The sequence below is a fragment of the Pholcus phalangioides genome, unplaced genomic scaffold, assembly GCF_987345545.1.
Source record: "Pholcus phalangioides strain wild (caught in Gottingen) unplaced genomic scaffold, Ppha-v1.0 ptg000003l_1, whole genome shotgun sequence".
Classification (NCBI taxonomy): Eukaryota; Metazoa; Arthropoda; class Arachnida; order Araneae; family Pholcidae; genus Pholcus; species Pholcus phalangioides.
In genome coordinates, this window is record NW_028301596.1 from 40208731 (window position 1) to 40228742 (window position 20012).

General features: G+C 34.1%; 1 protein-coding gene across 1 annotated transcript in view; it reads right to left on the bottom strand.

Moving 5' to 3' along the window:
* The window catches only part of LOC149088595 (cytochrome P450 4c3-like), a 61252-nt gene extending 44257 nt beyond the window's left edge, over window positions 1–16995 (bottom strand). The window contains exon 1 of the mRNA XM_089248071.1: window positions 16577–16995. Coding sequence (XP_089104197.1) covers window positions 16577–16817 — 241 coding nt within the window. The 5' untranslated portion in view covers window positions 16818–16995. The remainder of the gene's footprint in view (window positions 1–16576) is intronic.
* Window positions 16996–20012: the final 3017 nt, after the last annotated feature.

The following is a 20012-nucleotide window of genomic DNA, read 5'->3' on the forward strand; positions in this document are numbered from 1 at the left end:
CTTGTTGTTGTTACAACTAATGTTTGTATGAAACATAAACGATAACGAAAGCTATTTCATTTGTAATTTTCGTTTGTTTTCTTCTGGGTGATCTTAAACTTTGTACAAAATCTTCAGGGGGGTTGATTTATAGAATGAAAGATGTCATTTTCTGGCTTCACTAGCCTTATTTTTCCAACATGCAGGTTGTTTCTGAAAGTGTTGGAATAGGGAGGTTTGTTTCGGATATCATATGCATCTGCCTTTGGCATGTGCTAATGAAATCACCCAGCAGCACACGGGGGAAAGACCAAAGCCAGCGAGTGTGTGTGTGTGCGTGTGTCATCTGTAACGAAATCATTGCTTCTTGCTTTGAGCCGTAACAAAAAAAGTTCAGGTTTTTTGTTGATTGTAATGTTTGTTTTCAAATTGACTGCATGCTATATTCTGGAAAAGTTCAGTGAACCGCGGAATAAAGAAAAAATAACTGAAAATTAAGAGACTTTGCCGGGAATTCTAAGAAAACATTGATTTTTTCATATGACATACCTGTATAATCAAACTTCGAATTATTCAAAACATTAGGGAAAAAATACTTAAATTAAACATGAAATTTCAACATTGAATTGAATAAGAAACTCAAGAGAATTCCTAAAATGTGAATTATCTAAAAAATTCGAATTAATCAAGTTCAAATTATCCAAGTTCTACTGTGTGCGATAGTGTACAATAGACTTTCGAGACTATAAAAAAATCTCTTACACCAGACATCTTCGAGATCTGAGATATTCGTCGTACGTCCAATGAATTTCAGGCAAATAACATCTTTCGTAAATGCAAGAGAAAGAGCAGTTTCTTATATATATATAACAGTGTTCTTCAATATTTTACGCCTGTGGACCGGTGAGATTAGTTGAACAGTTTCGCTACCAGCAAAAAATAAATCAATTACAGAAAAAAATAAAGCAAAAATGTAATTTGCAAACCAGCTGATGGCAAAAACAGAAATAAAAACAAATTTAAAGACCATTTTATTTATTGAATCAAAAATTACCCGGAGGCTACATAAATTAGCAGAAAAGTTTCGCTGGATTTTCCACCGTGGCCCACGTCTCCTGAGACGAACCAGCTTATATCCCCCTAGGGGGACAGAGTCTGGTCAGGGTTGGTCTGGAGGAGTATACAATAATGGAGTAAAGAATTGAATAGGTCTGCCATCAAAAATAAGCCCATCAGTATGCTGAATCATTGCGTTATTTTGTTCTGCTTGTCTCGATTCATATCTTTCCAGAATTTTTTCCTATCATCTGAACGAACCAAGTCACATTGTGCCAGATCGACACTACAGGATGGGCGATGCAGGACCTCTTGCTATTTTTGTACTGAAGCATCCAGCACAATGTTCTCAATATGAAAAAAAAAATCAGTAAGACCATATCATTTATTGTTGTTGCCTTTATTCATCTAGTCCAATGTGTTTATGTGCGCGAACCAACCCCAAAGTCCATATTCAAGAAGTTCGATGCCTGTAAGAAAACTGACTATATATATATATAGAGATACTAATTTTTTGGAAAGAAAAATTTATCTTTGCCTCCACGGGGACTCAAAAACCGGTCCATCGTACAACGGACGAGTGCTCTACCACTAAGCTACGAAAACAGATAGGATGTTTCTTCCTTAGACCGTATATATATATATATATATATATATATATGCTGAATGGTACAGTGCGATGGACAGTGACAATAATCAGCTAATTGCTTGTAAAGGACATCAGGGCCATCGATGGCGACATATATGTAGAGAAAGATGTCCTGAATGACAATTACTGAAGAGGACATCTTTCTCTGCAGTTGGATGCCTCTCTGAATGCTTACGGTGACTTTCAATGAACACAAAAGCATTTAGGCTTTCCCATAGATTGCTTTGCTGAATTCTCTGCAACACCATCAGATGTAGCTTTTGGTCCGTTTCCATGAATATACACTTCGACGGGTTTCAAGTGATCGATCCTTATATTTTGTACGTACTGAATTTCCCCATTTTCATTAATAAATGGACAACAAAGATTTGATTTTAGTCTTCTTTCAAAAACCACATAAGTCCTGTTGGTGCGAAATAAAAGACTTAAAATGTAGGGCAATGGAAAGTTTTTCTCCATTATTTTTTGCTAGGGCCATTTCCGGGATTATTTTTTTGAGGCGCTGTATGGGGACTGGGAAATATCAAAGACCTTTCTTATGTGCTAGTGGGTCAAATGCAGTTTGGCTGTCTCCTTAGCGTTAAAAGATCAGTGATTAAAAGTTTTAAAACCCAATGTCGGGCCCCCCATAGTATTAAGGTGAATCTGAACTACTACTCGTGACTTGAATGTATTCTGGTCGGGCAAGGTGTTCCATGTAATTGGCCGGATGTGACCACGGTAACGTTTCAAACGTCACGTAGTTTTATGAAACGTTAACTATATAAATGTTAGCGCTATTGTCATTGATGATTAACCTGGTTTATTTGATACTTTTGCCGAAAGTGAGATTTGATCCCAATACGACTTGACAATGCTAAAAATTGGTATGCCTCAAATCAATGCCTCAAAGAAACGTTCTTCTTCTTCACTATAATATTGATTAAGAATTGTGAAACTAAGCACTTTCACATCACAATTTTATAAAATTCTAAACTCTCTATTAAAGAATATACCAAATGTTCCAAAACTTTACGGAATCTTGTTTTTCCTGTGTAACTTTTGTAGCACGCAGTGTAATGAAATGCAATTTCTTCACAGAAAAGGAAAAGTATTTTTTTCTATAATATAAAGAGCATTTTTCATAAAGTAATGAAAATTATATTAATAATCGTTAATTTGTTAAAATTACGTGCCCCAGAAGTTTACGGAAACTATTGCATACATGCAAATTTGAAATACGTAATCGTGACGCAAGTCTTGAAACCTATGAACGCAGTAAGATGAAATAAGGTGTGATAGAACTTTTGTTTACTAGACGGCAAAAGCGACGTAGCTTTCTGGGAACGAAATTAACAAAATTTTGAGATTAAATTGCAAAGTAAGCATATTGAATATTTTTCAAAGGGCTTTAAATCGTTGCAAAATCATAATTTATCACGTTTTAGAAAAAAAAAAACGCCTTACCATCCAAAATCACGTTCTAAAAGACCTCGATATACGACTTCATACGATGATAGGTTAATAAAAAGAATGGTATCTACCCACGTGATGTTTGTTTATGGAATTTGTCGGGCCTCTTGTTTGAATATATAGCCAGTTACGGCTTTAAGAAGGATTTTAAAAAAATGTGTGTATGGTTCATATGGAAAATTGTCGTCAACAAGCCCTCTCAAAGACCCACATTCAAGCACACAGCGCACCACATTTCGAGATGTTAGAGTGGACTCAAATTCACGTAGCTTGTGGCGAGAAATGGATGTGAAGGACGAAAAGAAATGTAATTTAGATTTTTCGATGCATATACAAGGTATTGTCAACATGTGAGGGGAAAAGATACGCTCATGATTCACCAGACGTCAGTGGAGGTTCTGTGATGGGATGGGTGACCTCCACATTCAACGGACACTCATATTTAGCAATCCTAGATCAGAGACTGGATGCACAAAAATACATGATGGCATTAGGAAATTATTCCGTTCCTTTTTAGGTTTTTTTTTGAAAATGGATCATCGTTCAGCAGGACAATGCTCCCATGCATATGTTTAGCGTTGCGAAAACCTATTTCAAAATGAAAAATGCGACTCTACAGGACTGGTTTCCGACGAGTCCTGATATCTCACACACAGCAATACGTTCATTAAGTGTACTCCAACGGGCGATACTTCAGCTCGACCAACGCCTGAAAACATGCCATAGAAACTGAATGGTATAAGTTAGACCCACAACTCCTAAAAAAGTTTTGTTATTTTAATGCAAGATCACTTGTTTGAGGTCGTTCAAAATAATAGAAAAATGATCAGTTTTTAATTAATACATATTTGTTAAGAAATTACAAGGCATTTGATTATTCCATAAATTTTTGGGACACGTAATTTTTACAAATTATTGACTATAAATTTAAAGTTTTATTATTTTGTGAAAAATATATTAGATAGACAAACACTGTTGCAGCAGCAGCGGTTGGTTTTGTTCTAATGCGCCAACTGATTTTTAGCAGTTTTTATAAATTAATGTTTTTTGGGCGCGGGTAGCCCAGGTCGATAGGATACTTGCCCAAAGCACATTTAGAGGTGTCTCGAGTTCGATACCCGTTTCGTCCTCGTCAGAAAACTTTCCTGACACAGGGGTACAACAGAAACGGTGACATGACAGAAGAAAAAAATTGTTACCGCAGGGAGTCCCCCATCGAGGGGGTTAGAGCACCAACCTCTCATGAGTATAAAAACAAGCCTGCCGTTTGGAATCGGCAATAAATTTTAGGTCCCGGTCTAATTAGCCCTCGTGTGCAGAAAATGACCGTGGTGCGACAAAAATGATAAAATATTCGAACACGTCGGAGGATCAGCTCGAGTCATTCGATGGAGAGTTTCAAAGCCGTGACCGAATAAGGCTACCTGGAGCTATCAGCGAATTATAGTCTGCTGTGTGATGAACCTCGATCCTGTTATAACAATGACAATCACCGATTCGAAAATCAGAGATGAAGTCGAATTCGAGTTGATTCCACTGGCGCCTAGTTACACAGCTCGATTCGACATTGGAGTGGGACGTAGCTGGCCTTCACGGGGCAGAATTTTTCTTGGGGGTTCCGTGAAAGGCTTATGATTGTGCAAAATAAGTACATTATTTTATGCAGGTCTCTATATTCGGTTCGGGGCCCTGTGGCAGCACCCCAGTTGCCCTAGTCTATCTACGGACCTGATAAACACTGCCGCCTGGCAGTCGAGTGTCTAGGGAGCTAGCCTCTCACTGTGCAGGTCTGGGTTCGAATCCCGGTTCGGGCATGGATGCCTACTTACACTAACAAATTCTTGGACTGATCATGCTGATCCCTTGGGAATACATGAGGATCACGTTATTTATATATAAAAAAAATATTAGTGTCTTTATCAGCAATAACCAATCACCTTTGATGCGAACAAAGCCAGCCTCATATGAACTGAGGGCAGGATGAATTTTACAGGAATCCGGAAAAGGCCGGGATTACACTATAAAAGTTTGATAAAATTCCTCTTATTAAACTTAAAAAATCTAACCAATAAAGCTCATAGGTTACATTCGAGCAAATACAACCGATAAGCTTACTGGTTGAATTTTTCATGTTTTATAAAAGGATTTTTATAAAACTTTTATAGTGTAATCCCGGCCTAAGACGTATTATCGGTTAGCAAATGTAAAGTCGGGTGTGATGTCAGAGTGATTGGAAATTATTCTTTTGAATTGGTGGTGGTGATTGAAAGCCTGTGTTGTGTTAGGGAGGGTACCATTATAACTGTCTCAAAGGCACGTTCCAAGAGAGTCCGGGACATTTTATTTTTTCTTCGTTCATTTCGAAATGTGTGAATGTTCCCCCCATCGTCGTCTGTATCGTATCACACCAGGGCTGGACAAATCGTTTGCCCGACATGCTGCTACGTGTGAAAATTTCGAAAGGATTCGCGAATTTTTTTAAAATGGTTTTTTACAGCAATGATTTTTCCATGTACATGAATTCAATGTGAAATAATGGAAAATGCAGAGTTGAGTCATAATATCGAGACTTCCTATTTGTGACATTAATTGCAGTTAACTTAATGATATGAAGCAAGAGTCGTGAGCTGGCTTCTCTCGATGGATGGTATTGAGAAAATTCTGGATTGATTCCAGGATCAATATATCGTATTTTTATTCATATTATATAGGTATTATATCGTATTATAAAGGTATTATCGTATTTTTATTCATATATTCATATTATATATTTTTTACTCATATATTACATATTTTTTACTCATATATTACATATTTTTTACTCATATATTACATATTTTTTACTCATATATTACATATTTTTTACTCATATATTACATATTTTTTACTCATATTATATATTTTATTCATATTACAGTTGAATTCCGTTATAACGAACTCCAAGAGACAGGTGAAATCACTTCGTTATAACGAAATTTCGCTATAAAGGAATTTTACTTTATTGCATTGTTCCTATGTAAACTTATTTGGGAGATTAGAAAAGTGTTCGTTTAAATGAGATTTTCGCTATAACGGTATTCGTTAAAACGGGATTCGACTTTATATATATATTTTTACTTACATATTACTATACATAAAAATGCAATATAACATGTCTAATCTATATAAAACAGCTGTTGTCTGAACCGTATGTGATAATAACTCCTCCTTTTAGACTTGCTGGAAGGACTTACTAAGTCCCTTGGGATCGCAAAGTTTTTGCATTTATGTGTTTGCATTTGCATATATGTCTGTGTTTTTGTGATTTGTTTATATATTAAAAAAGAAAAAGTAATTCTAATATTAATAAGTACCATGAGGAACAGTTACTTTCTGATATTTCGATAAATAATATGTTATGATAAATAATAACATGGAGTTATTATGGCGCGTGTCACGTTTCCCGTCGGTAATTGGATGTCACAGACAGATACCGGCTATCTCGAGTTTTTGCCCTTTACATCTCAGAAATAATTGAAGGGTGTTTGAAGGAGCCCATAACGAACAAGTAATACTGGCATTGAAACTGATCCTATAATTAAAGATGGGAACAAAACCGAAGAAACTTGGATCGAGTTCCAGGAACGACAGCCTGAAAACTTTGGAATAGAGATGGAGTTTTATCCGTTGATTATGCGTCAATCGATGATTGCTTGGGAAATGAAATCTCCTTCAAAGAGGGAAAATCTTGCTTCTCCTAAATACATGTCTTTATTAGAACTTTCCAGTTTTGCGGATTGTCTTTTTTCCCAATATATTTTCTAATTGTTTGAATCACATCCATGGCAGGGCTGGACAAAGCTCCAACAAACTTACATGTCCGGTCTGGCATGTAAACTGAAATACTAGATGCCAGAATCAATATCTTACGAGTCCAAAAACTCAATTTACTAACTTGAAAATTTGTAAAAAAAATTGATTTATTTGCATCAAAAAGTATCGAAAGTGATAGAATTTTGTTTTCAAAACAATTCCAGATTTAATTACGATGAATCCGAAAATGAAAAAGGAATGCGATCACTAAATAAAAATACAACAAAATTACTGACAAATAGTCAAATCGCTAATTATAATTTTTCGTGCTGTTGACGTCGGAAAAGAAGTCACCAAGTTACGATTCAACTCGCTTATAGAATAGTCGATTTGCAGTAGCTACGTGACTGAATATGGGCAGGGCCTTGGATAGGAAGGTTAGGAAATGCGATTGAGAAACCGGGACGAATCCTCATTAAAACCGGGACGTAATGGAAATTAACTGATAAAAACAGAGAAATCTTGCAAAAAATTTTCAGACGCAGGCATATCAAACTTAAATGCAGACATTGCAGCGTCGAATTGTAAGGCGTTGTGGATGAAATTACCTATTGGCACTGAAGACCTGGGCTTTGTAGTTCAGTTCTTATTTGGTAAATGAGGTTCCATATTATTGTGATGGAAATTTTTTTTCGATGTTTTTGTGCAGAAGAGGAAATGCTAATAAATATTTTCTACAGTTTTAAAATGGATAGCACAGGGTTTCTATCTCTTTCGGATACTTTATACACTGTATAATAGAGCCATGTAAGATATGCATTTGTTTTGGAAAAATATATTTCATTGTTTTTATGCAAAAAAGACATTTTTTCTCCGGTGAATATCATCAGGATATAATATTTCGCTAGAAGTGAAGCTTCCCATTTTTTCGAGACAGTTGATGTATATGAGGGCCTATGACCGCACTGAGTGGTTAAATACTGGGTGGGAACTTTAAAAACCGTAGAAACTTTAAAAATTCATAAAAACCGGAAAAATAACCAAATAAAAAACGGTTTGCAGCGTTAGCACATCGCTAGAACACGGAAATTTTTTTTGACAGGAAAAAAAACCCTGTCAAAAAACAGTCGATAGGTGATGCTGACGTACACAAGTCAAAGAAAAGGTACGCAAATAACGAACAGAATGCTTCCAAATCGTTTATTACAGCAGCATGTGTTCCACGTGATCACCACCACACGGAATAACACATTGCAGGCGAGTCGCAAATCCAGCAACGGCAGAGTGCAGTAGGTCCACATACACGGTTTACAACGGTGAACTGATTGTGGATTAGGAGCGCAAGTTCTTATAACCGTCTCATTTCCATATTTCCACTTAAGTCGCTCGTACCAGCGTCACCTATCGGCTGGTTTTTTTTCCTGTCTTAAAAAAATTCCCGTGACCTGGCGATGCTAAACCATGCAAATCATTTTTTATTTCTTTTTCCGGTTTTCATTTCTTTTTCCGGTTTTTATTTCTTTTTTCCGGTTTTTATTCATTTTTAAAGTTTTTACGGACTTTTTACAAACCTAGTATTAGGACCATGGAAAATGCAATGAAAATACGCTGCATCATTGCTGTGAAAGAAAGGATTTCAATGGAATTACACGCATGTTTGTAAGAAAACTCGCATCATCAACCTCGAAGAAATTAAAAAAAAACTTGAAAAAATTACTTTTTTGTTAATTTTCATATGGCGGCGTCGAGCATATGGTTGAAAAAAGGTACACGGCCAGTCAAAATTTTTACATGGCCTGCGTACGTCGGGCAATAGATTTGTACAGCCCTGATCCATGATGATTAAAATATATAAATCAGAGGTTCTTAACGTATGGGTCGCGACCCAAAGCTTTTTCGTAGGAGCTTCCGAAATGCGTCTCACGAATCCGCTTGCAGCAGGGATTATTAAGTTATGGTTCTCGACCCAAACTTTAATCGTGGGGAATTTTGAAATCGGTCGTACAAATCCACTTACAGTCGGTGTCGTCTCAACCGCATATGCACACCTGAGCACGGTCCGGGGGCCCCAAGTGGAGGGGAGCCGCACAAAACTGAGATCTGATTGAAATTTTGAAGAGTAAGTATATAAATTTGTCTGGTAGGGCTTCAGAAAAATCATTTTTCTCGGGGCCCATGATGCTCTTAAGACGGTCCTGCATGTAGCCCTATCATAAATGCAGTTACTGCGTCACTGGTTTGACTAATTTCTAAAAAAAAATTTTAAGTGTCGCGAAGCTGATATTGTTGTTGATTTTGGGTAGCAGCTGAGAAAGGTTAAGAACCCCTAATCTAAGTAATAGCAGGCTTCACTTTTTGAATCAACTATTTACCGAAACTTTCTTTTCCCCATTTTTGGTGTCCTGTGCATATGCAGTATGTTGAACATGTGTAAATTCAGGCCATGGTTAGGAATTAAAGAATCTTGAAACTCTCTGAAGTTTTCATAGCATAGAGGAAATAAAATCTCCGCATTTGCAGAATTATTCTTGGAAACATTAAACGCACGGCGGAGTAAGAAGGTATATAGTATTCGCCTTGAATTATAGTCTTTTTAAAAGGGTTATCGATTTTTGATAAATTCCCAGATATTTTTGCAAAATCACTTTCACAAATGCAGATTTTTTGCAGATTGTCTCAATGTATTTCTCTAAGATGTTCCCTGAAAAATATCAATTGAGGCCTATATTTAGCGGTAGCAGTCGCCTTATTAGTACAAATGAAGCTAAGGTGTGGCTCAGTTGTGATGGATGACTCAAATAGAGCAAGAACTCCCAAAGCGAGAACTTGCCGGAAGAGACCGGCGTCTAGTAATAATTATTACCTTAACAATCATCATCAATAAGTCAACATGGGCTTACGGATTATTAAACCGGTGATTGGCACTTCGGAAACGATTATTAAAATAATAATAATAATAATAAAAACCGATGCAATGAAAGAATTGGGTGAACAACATTTTTAAGAAAGTACAGTGCATCATTTTGAAGTCAAAAAATGTTACAACCGATGAGCGGGATAGTAGAAAAAAATTAACATAATACGCTCTCATTGGGCAATTTGCCTGTTGTGGCCTGTGTGTTTGTATTTGTATAATTTATTATTATTAAATTAATCAATAATTGGATCACAAGTTATTAATCAAATCAATGAGGAGATATGGTTTCGCTGTTACCGTTGCCAGCCATAATGTATAAGAGCGGACAACTTGCTTATGGGCACTAATAGAAAAATATGTTCCGTACAATTGCAAGTTAATACGTAGGTATAGTACAACTTAATATAAATTAACCTTCTATGGTTCACCATGTTTTTTACAAAAGCAAATGTAAATCGGCGGTTATCATATTTTTAATTGAAACAATATATCAACACAGCAATTTAATTGATTTGAGTGGATTTTTTAATTAGCTGAAATGGTTAACGGAGGGTGAAATATGCAGTTCGACTTGATTTTAAACACTTTATTATCCTGACGGTACTTTAAAGTACCAGGTTAGATAATTTGTTTTGACCTAATTGTTTCAAAAACATAGTTTTTTTGTCTTTAATTAGAACTAAAATGACCTACCAAATAACTTAAAAGTACAAATGTATTGATAATAATAAATAGTTATCATGATTTATTATAATTTCCTTCTTACTCTACTTTTCATAATGTCGGATATATGCTATCTATAAACAGACGAAATCTTGCTCAGCAAAGTTGTACACTTTTTTTTACCTTGAATTTCATTTCCAATCTCCCTGGATTTAGTGCGATTTTATATCTCTGAACACGTAAAATTTCAGCAACTCTCAAAACGTGACATCGACAAGGAATAAACTCTTTCTTGAAAAGGAAGCATAGTACTTACATAGCCGTATTTTGTATTAAAATGGCACTAAATGATGCTATACTTCATAAAACACCAAAAAATTGAGAAAAGAAATTGGCGTAATGGATTTTTTGACCATGTATCTGTCATGTATATTCAAATATATACGGGACCTAATGGGTCAATGCTGTACTTCTACAATGACCGACTAAAATTACCAAGAAATACGACAAGAAGAAAGTAGTATTTGTCGGTCATCGCTGAAAAAATATACTTAAAGTATAGAGAGAAAAACGATGTCACTCTCCGCTGTTCATACGAAGTATGAAAGCCTGGATAACCAAGCGGAGATCGAGATGTAGTCCGGAAGGAAAATTCACATTCCTCCAGCTGAGCTAGGCTCTCCATGCACAGTCCCGTTCAGCATTCACACATATTCTCTAAGGAATGAAAATGCCTGCCCTCTGTAGTTCAATGGTTAGAACACTCGCCCAGATAGTGAGAGATTGGAGGTTCGATTCCCACAGACAGGAATGTGAATTTTCTTTCCGAACTACATCTCGATTTTCGCTTGGTTATCCAAGTTTTCGTACTTCGTAATATACTTAAGGGTTTACACATGAAATCTCTCTTAAAAGATATTCATGCAAGAGTTGTATGAGACAAACTAGCTTTAATACCCAGTGCTGGCCGAGTTTTCTCAATATGCCGGGAACATTGAAAAAGTGACAAACCATTGTAAAGGAACAAACAAACATGTCTGAGACGCATTGTTAGGGAACCACGGAAACGAAGGTAAACATTCAGGAAAATCATTGTTGAGGCCAAGGAATCATTGTTGCTTGACAGTTTTTTTTGCCTATTTCCCAGCTTTGATGAACTTTAAAGTATTCTATCGTTCAATTCGGGTAATGTTTTGTAGATATGCAAAAATGGGCGACGATCGGTCCAAAATTGTAGATTTGTTTAGAGAACACACACACACACACACACACACACACACATGCCCAGGTTTTCTTCAATTACTGGGACTGAAATAGTGACAAACCATTATAAAGAAATAAACTACTATACACAATGTTGGCAGCATTAAAGAAGTGGCAAACCATTGTAAAGGCATATGCATGTCTTAAAAGCATTGTCAGGGAACCACGGTACCAAAGTAAACATTTCGAATGTGACTGTTGAGGCCCAGGGACCATTTTTAACCAAAGATTTTTTCGTCTATTTCGGGCATTTGCCCAGCTCTGACAATGTTTTAAAGTAGCTTATCGTTCAATCCGGGTCCTGTTTTGTATATTTGCATAATTATATGCAAAAATTGGCAACGATCGGTCCAAAATTGTATTTTTGGAAAGAGAAAATGCACAGAGACAGGCAGACAGACGGACAGAAAATTAATTTAATATATACAGATTAGAAGGCAATATTTTCATCACGAATTGCAAATCAATACTTTTACACTGTAACTGAAAACAAAGAGGAGCTTCAAACTGCACAGAAATCTATTGCTTATACGTATAATGCTTGTAGATACCAACTACACCACTGTAGTTGTTAAATGCATAAAATACAGCGCATACAGTACCGTAATTTCCGTAATGAAGTTGTGTGGCTCATAGAATTTAAAAAATAACTTTTAGCTCTTGTGGCTCCGAATTAGCAGCGAAATTCGGACAATTTATGGCCTATGCACATAATAGGCGACTTATCCAATTTGCAGTATAGATGGCAGCACTGAAATATCATACACAACAGTAGCTACACACTCAGACTGTTAGGTGTACACACTCACTTTGTTCCAGACTCTGCCACGAAGCTGGACTGGAAGAGATTTCGGCAACGGGATAAGTCCGGTGGCAGAGACCCTGGCATTCATTCATTCAGCACTCGTGACTTCTATGTCCTTCAGTAATTTCAGCAATAATTAGCAATTTCATCGTAAATCGCATTTGTTTGGCTAAAATTATAAAATATCTCGTGTTCAGGATCGCAATTTTTTTTCGTTTAGATATGGTTACCCTAAGAACGATGGTCTTATGACCCCCACCCCCCATATAACACTTGAATTCCCTTCACGATCCTCCTTAGGGGTTGAATTTTGAAAAATGCCCTTTTTTAGCGAATTTCTATATATTACAAAATACTAAACCAAATTTCATATTTGTAGCTTCAGCGATTTCGGCTCAGCATGATTTCTCTGTATAACCGTTGATTCCCCTCCCCTATGACTCTTTAGGGGGGCCCGAATTAAAAAAAAACTCCTTTGTGAGTACAGTCGAATCCCGTTATAACGAACGCCAAGAGACCGGAGGAATCACTTCGTTAAAACGAAATTCGTTATAAAGGAATTCCAGGTTACCTAGCATTGTTCCTATGTAAACTTATTTCATGGATTAGAAAAGTGTTCGTTAAATTGAGATTTTCGCTGTAACGGTATTCGCTAAAACGGAATTTGACTGTACTTACACCATGAAATGAAACTACTGTCCAAGTTTTATATTTATAGCTTATCGGCCTGGCGATTATGAATCATGTAGTCAGAACATCTCATTTTATATGTATAAATAACAATTGAACAATTTTTCGTTCAGTTTGAATTCAATTAACAAGTCTACCCGGGAACCATTTGTGCCATCCTCCTGGACCATAGGTTTAGAAACGCTGGATCAGAGTGTACAAGCTGCGATATAATAATGAAATCAGTTCTGGTCCAGACTGACAAACTAGCCATGTTTGCAACAGCAAAATGAGGAGACATCACAAATGCCAACTTGCCGGTGTATAGGATGCAATATTCGTGGGTGAAAAGTATTGCTGCGTGTTATAACACTTGCGAATACGTATTCCATGATCGTCTTATCGCAACCAAAATACTGTAATTATTTTGACAGCTATGGTAGAGCGAGGTTAGACCTCCGCGCATAAGCTTGACACACGCTGTGTAGGTTTGGAAACGTGACCTAGAGACAGATAATAACAAGTCCGAACTGCTGGCTGGCCATCATCGGTCAGTCTTCCGTACCAACTTCAAAAATGTTTTCTTTTTCCGCGTGAAATTATCTAAATGATTGCACGTCTTTGACAGGTGAAAAGTTCGAAGCATCAGCTTAAGAATTTCCGCCAAAGAACACGAATCGCGTCAATCTTTCTTCTACCGGTTTCAGAGCTATTATTAAGATGACCTCTATGACAGTGCTTTCAAATCTAAATATGTGCTGGCTACTTATTAGTCGATGTCATTCATGTTTAGAATCGAGAAATAAATAAATATTTTATTAAATAGTGCGGATTCACTCTTTCGTGAAAAGAAAATAGTTGAAATGCGTGACTTTATGCAAATTATGACAGACAATGCTAGCTGATTAAAATATGACCTCACAAAAATATGACTTCATAAAAAATCATGAAATCACAAATGTTTCATCATTATTAGTACTATTGCTAAAAATATTATCCTATTAATATACAATAAGCATTATTTTTAAGTAAAATATTAAAAATAATAATTAATATATATATTTTTTTGAAGAAGCCGTTGCCTATATATATTAAATCTTTTGTAAAAAGCATTTTGAAAAAATGTCTCGAAATATTGTTGATTCTTTTGTTAAAAAAGCATTTTGAAAAAATGTCTCGAAATATTGTTGATTCTTTTGTTAAAAAAGCATTGTTGAATCTTTTGTTAAAAAAACATTGTTGAATCTTTTGTTAAAAAAACATTGTTGAATCTTTTTTAAAACACAGTTGAATCTTTTGTTAAAACATTGTTGAATCTTTTGTTAAAAAAACATTGTTGAATCTTTCGTTAAAAAAACTTTGTTGAATATTTTGTTAAAAAAACATTGTTGAATATTTTGTTAAAAAAAAATTGTTGAATATTTTGTTAAAAAAAACATCATTTTGTTAAAAAACATTGTTGGATCTTATGTCAAAAACATTATCATTATTATCTTTTATAGAAAATTCATTCTTGAATGTTTTGTTTAAATTCATTGTTGAATCTTTCGATGGAAATTAATGCATGTCCGAAAAAAATTATTGTTTAATCTTTTGTAGAAAACATTGTTTAATCTTTTGTAGAAAACATTGTTTAATCTTTTGTAGAAAACATTGTTTAATCTTTTGTAGAAAACATTGTTTAATCTTTTGTAGAAAACATTGTTTAATCTTTTGTAGAAAACATTGTTTAATCTTTTGTAGAAAACATTGTTTAATCTTTTGTAGAAAACATTGTTTAATCTTTTGTAGAAAACATTGTTTAATCTTTTGTAGAAAACATTGTTTAATCTTTTGTAGAAAACATTGTTTAATCTTTTGTAGAAAACATTGTTTAATCTTTTGCAAAAACACATTGTTTAATCTTTTGCAAAAACACTTTGTTAAATCTTTTGCAAAAACACTTTGTTAAATCTTTTGCAAAAACACTTTGTTAAATCTTTTGCAAAAACACTTTGTTAAATCTTTTGCAAAAACACTTTGTTAAATCTTTTGCAAAAACACTTTGTTAAATCTTTTGCAAAAACACTTTGTTAAATCTTTTGCAAAAACACTTTGTTAAATCTTTTGCAAAAACACTTTGTTAAATCTTCAGAAAAAACATTGTTGAATTCCTTTGAAAAAAAAAATCTTGTTAATTTTTTTTGACACAATATTTCATTAACTAAATGCATTGTTATGTGATGTCTCTTAATGAAAACATTTCATTTATTAAAATTCTCATTCTCAAAACAAACTTTTATCCAACAATTATTTATTTACTGAAATATTTCCAATGATGTTTTATGAAGTGAATCCTTCAAAAGTATTATTGCCAAGAAAATTATTTTTGGCGATAATAAATATTTTAATTAAATCGTACGATTTAATTATGAATCGTAACCAAAACCCATTGCGATCGATTTCACAACAGAAAATAATGGTTACATAGACAGCAAATGGAAGGAATGTACTCAAAAAAATATTTTGAATGCATTTTTAAAATGATAAAAACCTTTGAGTTATATAAATTTGAATGTTTGATTCAAAATGATATCTTCAAATAAATTGAAGTTATATTTTCCAATGAATTTTAACGGTATTTTGAAATAAATTGAAATTCTTTTAAAAAATTTGGATGATGGACTTCATGATAAATTTTAATGATATTTTCAAACAAATTTAAATGATATTTTCAAACATTTAAATGATATTTTCAAATAAATTTAAATGATATTTTCAAATAAATTTAAATGATATTTTCAAATAAATTTAAATGATATTTTCAAATAAATTTTCAAATATCTTCAAATATGAAATGAACTTTTAAGTGATAAATTCAAATGATTTTTAAGTGATAAATTCAAATGATTTTTAAGTGATAAATTCAAATGATTTTTAAGTGATAAATTCAAATGATTTTTAAGTGATAAATTCAAATGATTTTTAAGTGATAAATTCAAATGATTTTTAAGTGATAAATTCAAATGATTTTTAAGTGATAAATTCAAATGATTTTTAAGTGATAAATTCAAATGATTTTTAAGTGATAAATTCAAATGATTTTTAAGTGATAAATTCAAATGATTTTTAAGTGATAAATTCAAATGATTTTTAAGTGATAAATTCAAATGATTTTTAAGTGATAAATTCAAATGATTTTTAAGTGATAAATTCAAATGATTTTGAAAAAATTCAAAAAACTTTTTCATTTCAAAATTTAAATTTTAAAATGAAAATGAGGAGAAAAATATTAGAGATTTCGGGGAATGCATTAATAACTGAATTAGTCAGGGGAAAAAATAAAACTTACCGACATTATGCGCAGCAATCTGATTAGAACACACAGATCTCGTTATAGCGATCGCTAAAAGCAAAGGCGACGTGCTAGATCCAGGAACTTCCCACAACGACGACGACCGATACTTCGCGTACAAGAACGTGGCCACGAAAATGATCCCAAACACGGCCGCGGCCCACCACAGAGACCTCGTATAATAGTCCGTGATAAAACTCCCCAAACTAACGGGTAGAATCATCTTCTCCGCAGACATGATTGGAAATTATTTTAAAATTTAAATTCCTTAAAAAAAAAAAAAAAAAAAATTCTTTTAAATTCAAGCCGGAGCTCAACTTATCGACGAAGTCTTGGATTCGATCAACACGGGCGGGTTATTATCGGTCCCTCCATCCAAATCCATTTCCACTTTGATCATGAAATTCGTAAAATACGCTAGAATTTATGAAACTTTTCTTTTAGCGGGATTCGGTGGGTATATACACGTGCGCATGCGCGGTTGACATGTCCCGCTTTCCGACGACCACGGTATTTGGCGTTGGCCAATAACGTTTCACACTCTCACTTTTTTTTTTTGTTTCCTCTGCTATCACCGATCGGAATTTTTTTTTTTTGCTTCACTTTCACTCACTTTCACACAAGTGATGTTTTTCTTTTCCCCCCCCTTACTCACTTACTGTTACTCTATTTTTTCTTTTGCATCATGGTTCCTAGATGGGACATGCCTCGATGGATTCGAACCTTAAGGCAATAAACGAAGAAGCCATTCACGTAACTTTCCAATGGTGATGATGATGAAGAGAAGAGAGAAACATTTTTTTTCTTTGGGGATTTTTATTCTTTTTATTACTATTATATCTTATCTCTTTTTAAGAAGAAGTAGAAGAAAATTTAGGTTACGCTGTCGGTGGTGGCGGAATCCGCGAAAAAAGAGTGAAAGTGGACCATCGGATGAAGACGCTTCCCAATCTCTTCTTGATGATGATGAAGAAACCTCTCTCCCCCCCCCCTCCGCCTTCCCTAAATCTCAGAAGAAGTTAAAAATAAAAACGTTTCTTCCGTCTTATTATAGCTTGTCAAGAAATTTCGTAACAATTTAGTATTATTATTTTTCCCATTTCGAAAGACCGAATCGTTAAAAGCTTTCCATATCCGGAATAAAGCGGGTATTGTACATGTATTGTAAGATGGAATCTAAATACTGCAGTCGATTCTCGATCAAGTTGAACTCCGTTGTTAACTCGAATATATGTTTAAGTCTGAGTTTTCACTCTTTGCCAGAAATTTTTGTTTTTTCGTATTTTTGGTGTTGAATTTTTCCCCTTTGAAACACAAATTATTATTTCAAAATTCAGATATCACGTGAAAAATTATAAACAGAGAGATTAAAATTTTGTTGTGATGTGTGTGTGTGTATGCATTATTTTTTACTTTCCAAAAATGATTATTAGGGAAATTTTGGAAATTAGATTTTTTATAATGCTTCAAATCGAAAAATTTTTCATAATTAAAATTTTACTCCTCTTTTGTTATCCGGGAAAAAATTTTCTCCGTAATAACCGAATGAAAATTCATTGAGATATCGGTGAATTAGATTCATTTTTCCATTTCTTACGTGTTAAAATAACTGCTCGAGAAGTTTCAAGGCTTCGAAAGTTGGAAAAAATCAATCAAGATATTTATATCACAGAAATACCTCAGGGAATATTTATTGAATTGGTATGGGGTGAATTTCTATCTGTATAATAGAAAAAGGTGAAAATTTTAACAGCTAATAATTATTTATTGGGAACCATATATAAAAAAATTCATTTTATTTTTTCATTTTTTTTGACGATATTTTAGTGAAAAGGAAAATTTTGCTGTGCAAATTGACGATATTTTTCCATATTTTACTGGAATTATAAATTGAACGGTAGAATTTCCATTTCTTTCGGACGCTTGTAATGAATACAAATACGGGGGGGGGGGGGGTTAACTAAATAAAGACTTTACTCAGACGTATGTAGCACCCTTTCTAGGGGAGATATTTTGATGAAACTTTTTGTATAGAATATATGAACCATGGGGTGAAGAAAGATTCAATTAAGAAAAAAGTTAAATTTTTTATCGTAGAGTGAAAAAGTAGTGCTGTGTCATCGTAGTTATTTTTTTCCCATGGTCCAAATAACGTACATACCAAGTTTCAATGAAACACGTCCACCACAAAGGGCGCTACATAGGTCGGAGAGGTGTCAGTTCAATTATACTGACACTACTCCGACCTATATAGCATCCGCTGTGAAAATTGAAAATCTGAGTAATTCAAATTCAAGACGGAGTCTGGGTTCGTACAATTTAAGACTGTATGTTGACGTACGAAACTTAAGATGAAAACTGGAGGGAAAGTTCATTACCAAATTGGAGCATAATTAAACTTGAAGAGTAATTAAGTTTCTTTTACAAGAGATAAATAGAAACTTTAAATGAATCTCCATAACCATTTCCAATGAAATTTAGGAACGTATATTTTGACACAAAATCTGGATATGCATTCTGGAAATCAGAATAAACATATTCTATAAGACTAAATATAAATTCTAAAATTTAAGTTTAGTTTTTTTATCGATAAAAAGTTTTATTAATATCCATATATTGAGATTGTTATGTTTTTATTTCTACATATTGTGAGTATTACTTTAGTGGAAATGAAAAATTATTACAATATTTAAAAAGGAAAGAAGTAAATATACGGTCGGGATTGTATCAAGCAATAATAAAACTTATTATTTCATTTCTTGATGAAATTCAAGAAAAGTTCAATTGTTCATTTGGTAACGTAAATTACGCTGCAAATACAGATTCTATATTTAAAAAAACCCATAAAACTAAGCCTTTTCGACAAGAAAATTATGTTTCAAAAATATGAAAAATTAATATGATGTTGCGTAATTTCACATAACTATGGTCCAAAGCCACATCTATGGCGCAAACACACGTGCTCACTAACTCATCGATTAATCAAAATGCTAACATCTAGTGGACTATTTAAATACTGAAGCAAATAGCATAAATAGTGTAATATTTCGATGTGATTGAAACGCACGCTGTCCGATTCCCCGCACTCTGCACTTTCCCCGTTAATCAGCTGTTAGTTGGGGCTATGCTTTGCATGTTACTTGTCAGCTGCGAACTTTCTCTTCTACAAGTTACTACAACAAGCTGTTCTGCGCTCTTGATGCTCTATGTCAGGGATGGCCAACAGCTGGCCCGTGAAGTGATTTTGTGCGGCCCGCGACAAGGTAAAAGTTTCGTGAAAAAATTAAATTTGTGACCATTATTTGAACTACCGGGGTTTCAACAGCAGATTTCTTGATTAACAAACTGCTTACAAACTTCTTATTTCTAGTGAAGAAATTAATTTAATAACTAACTAATTAATTGAATTAACAATGGATCGGCTTAAACACCG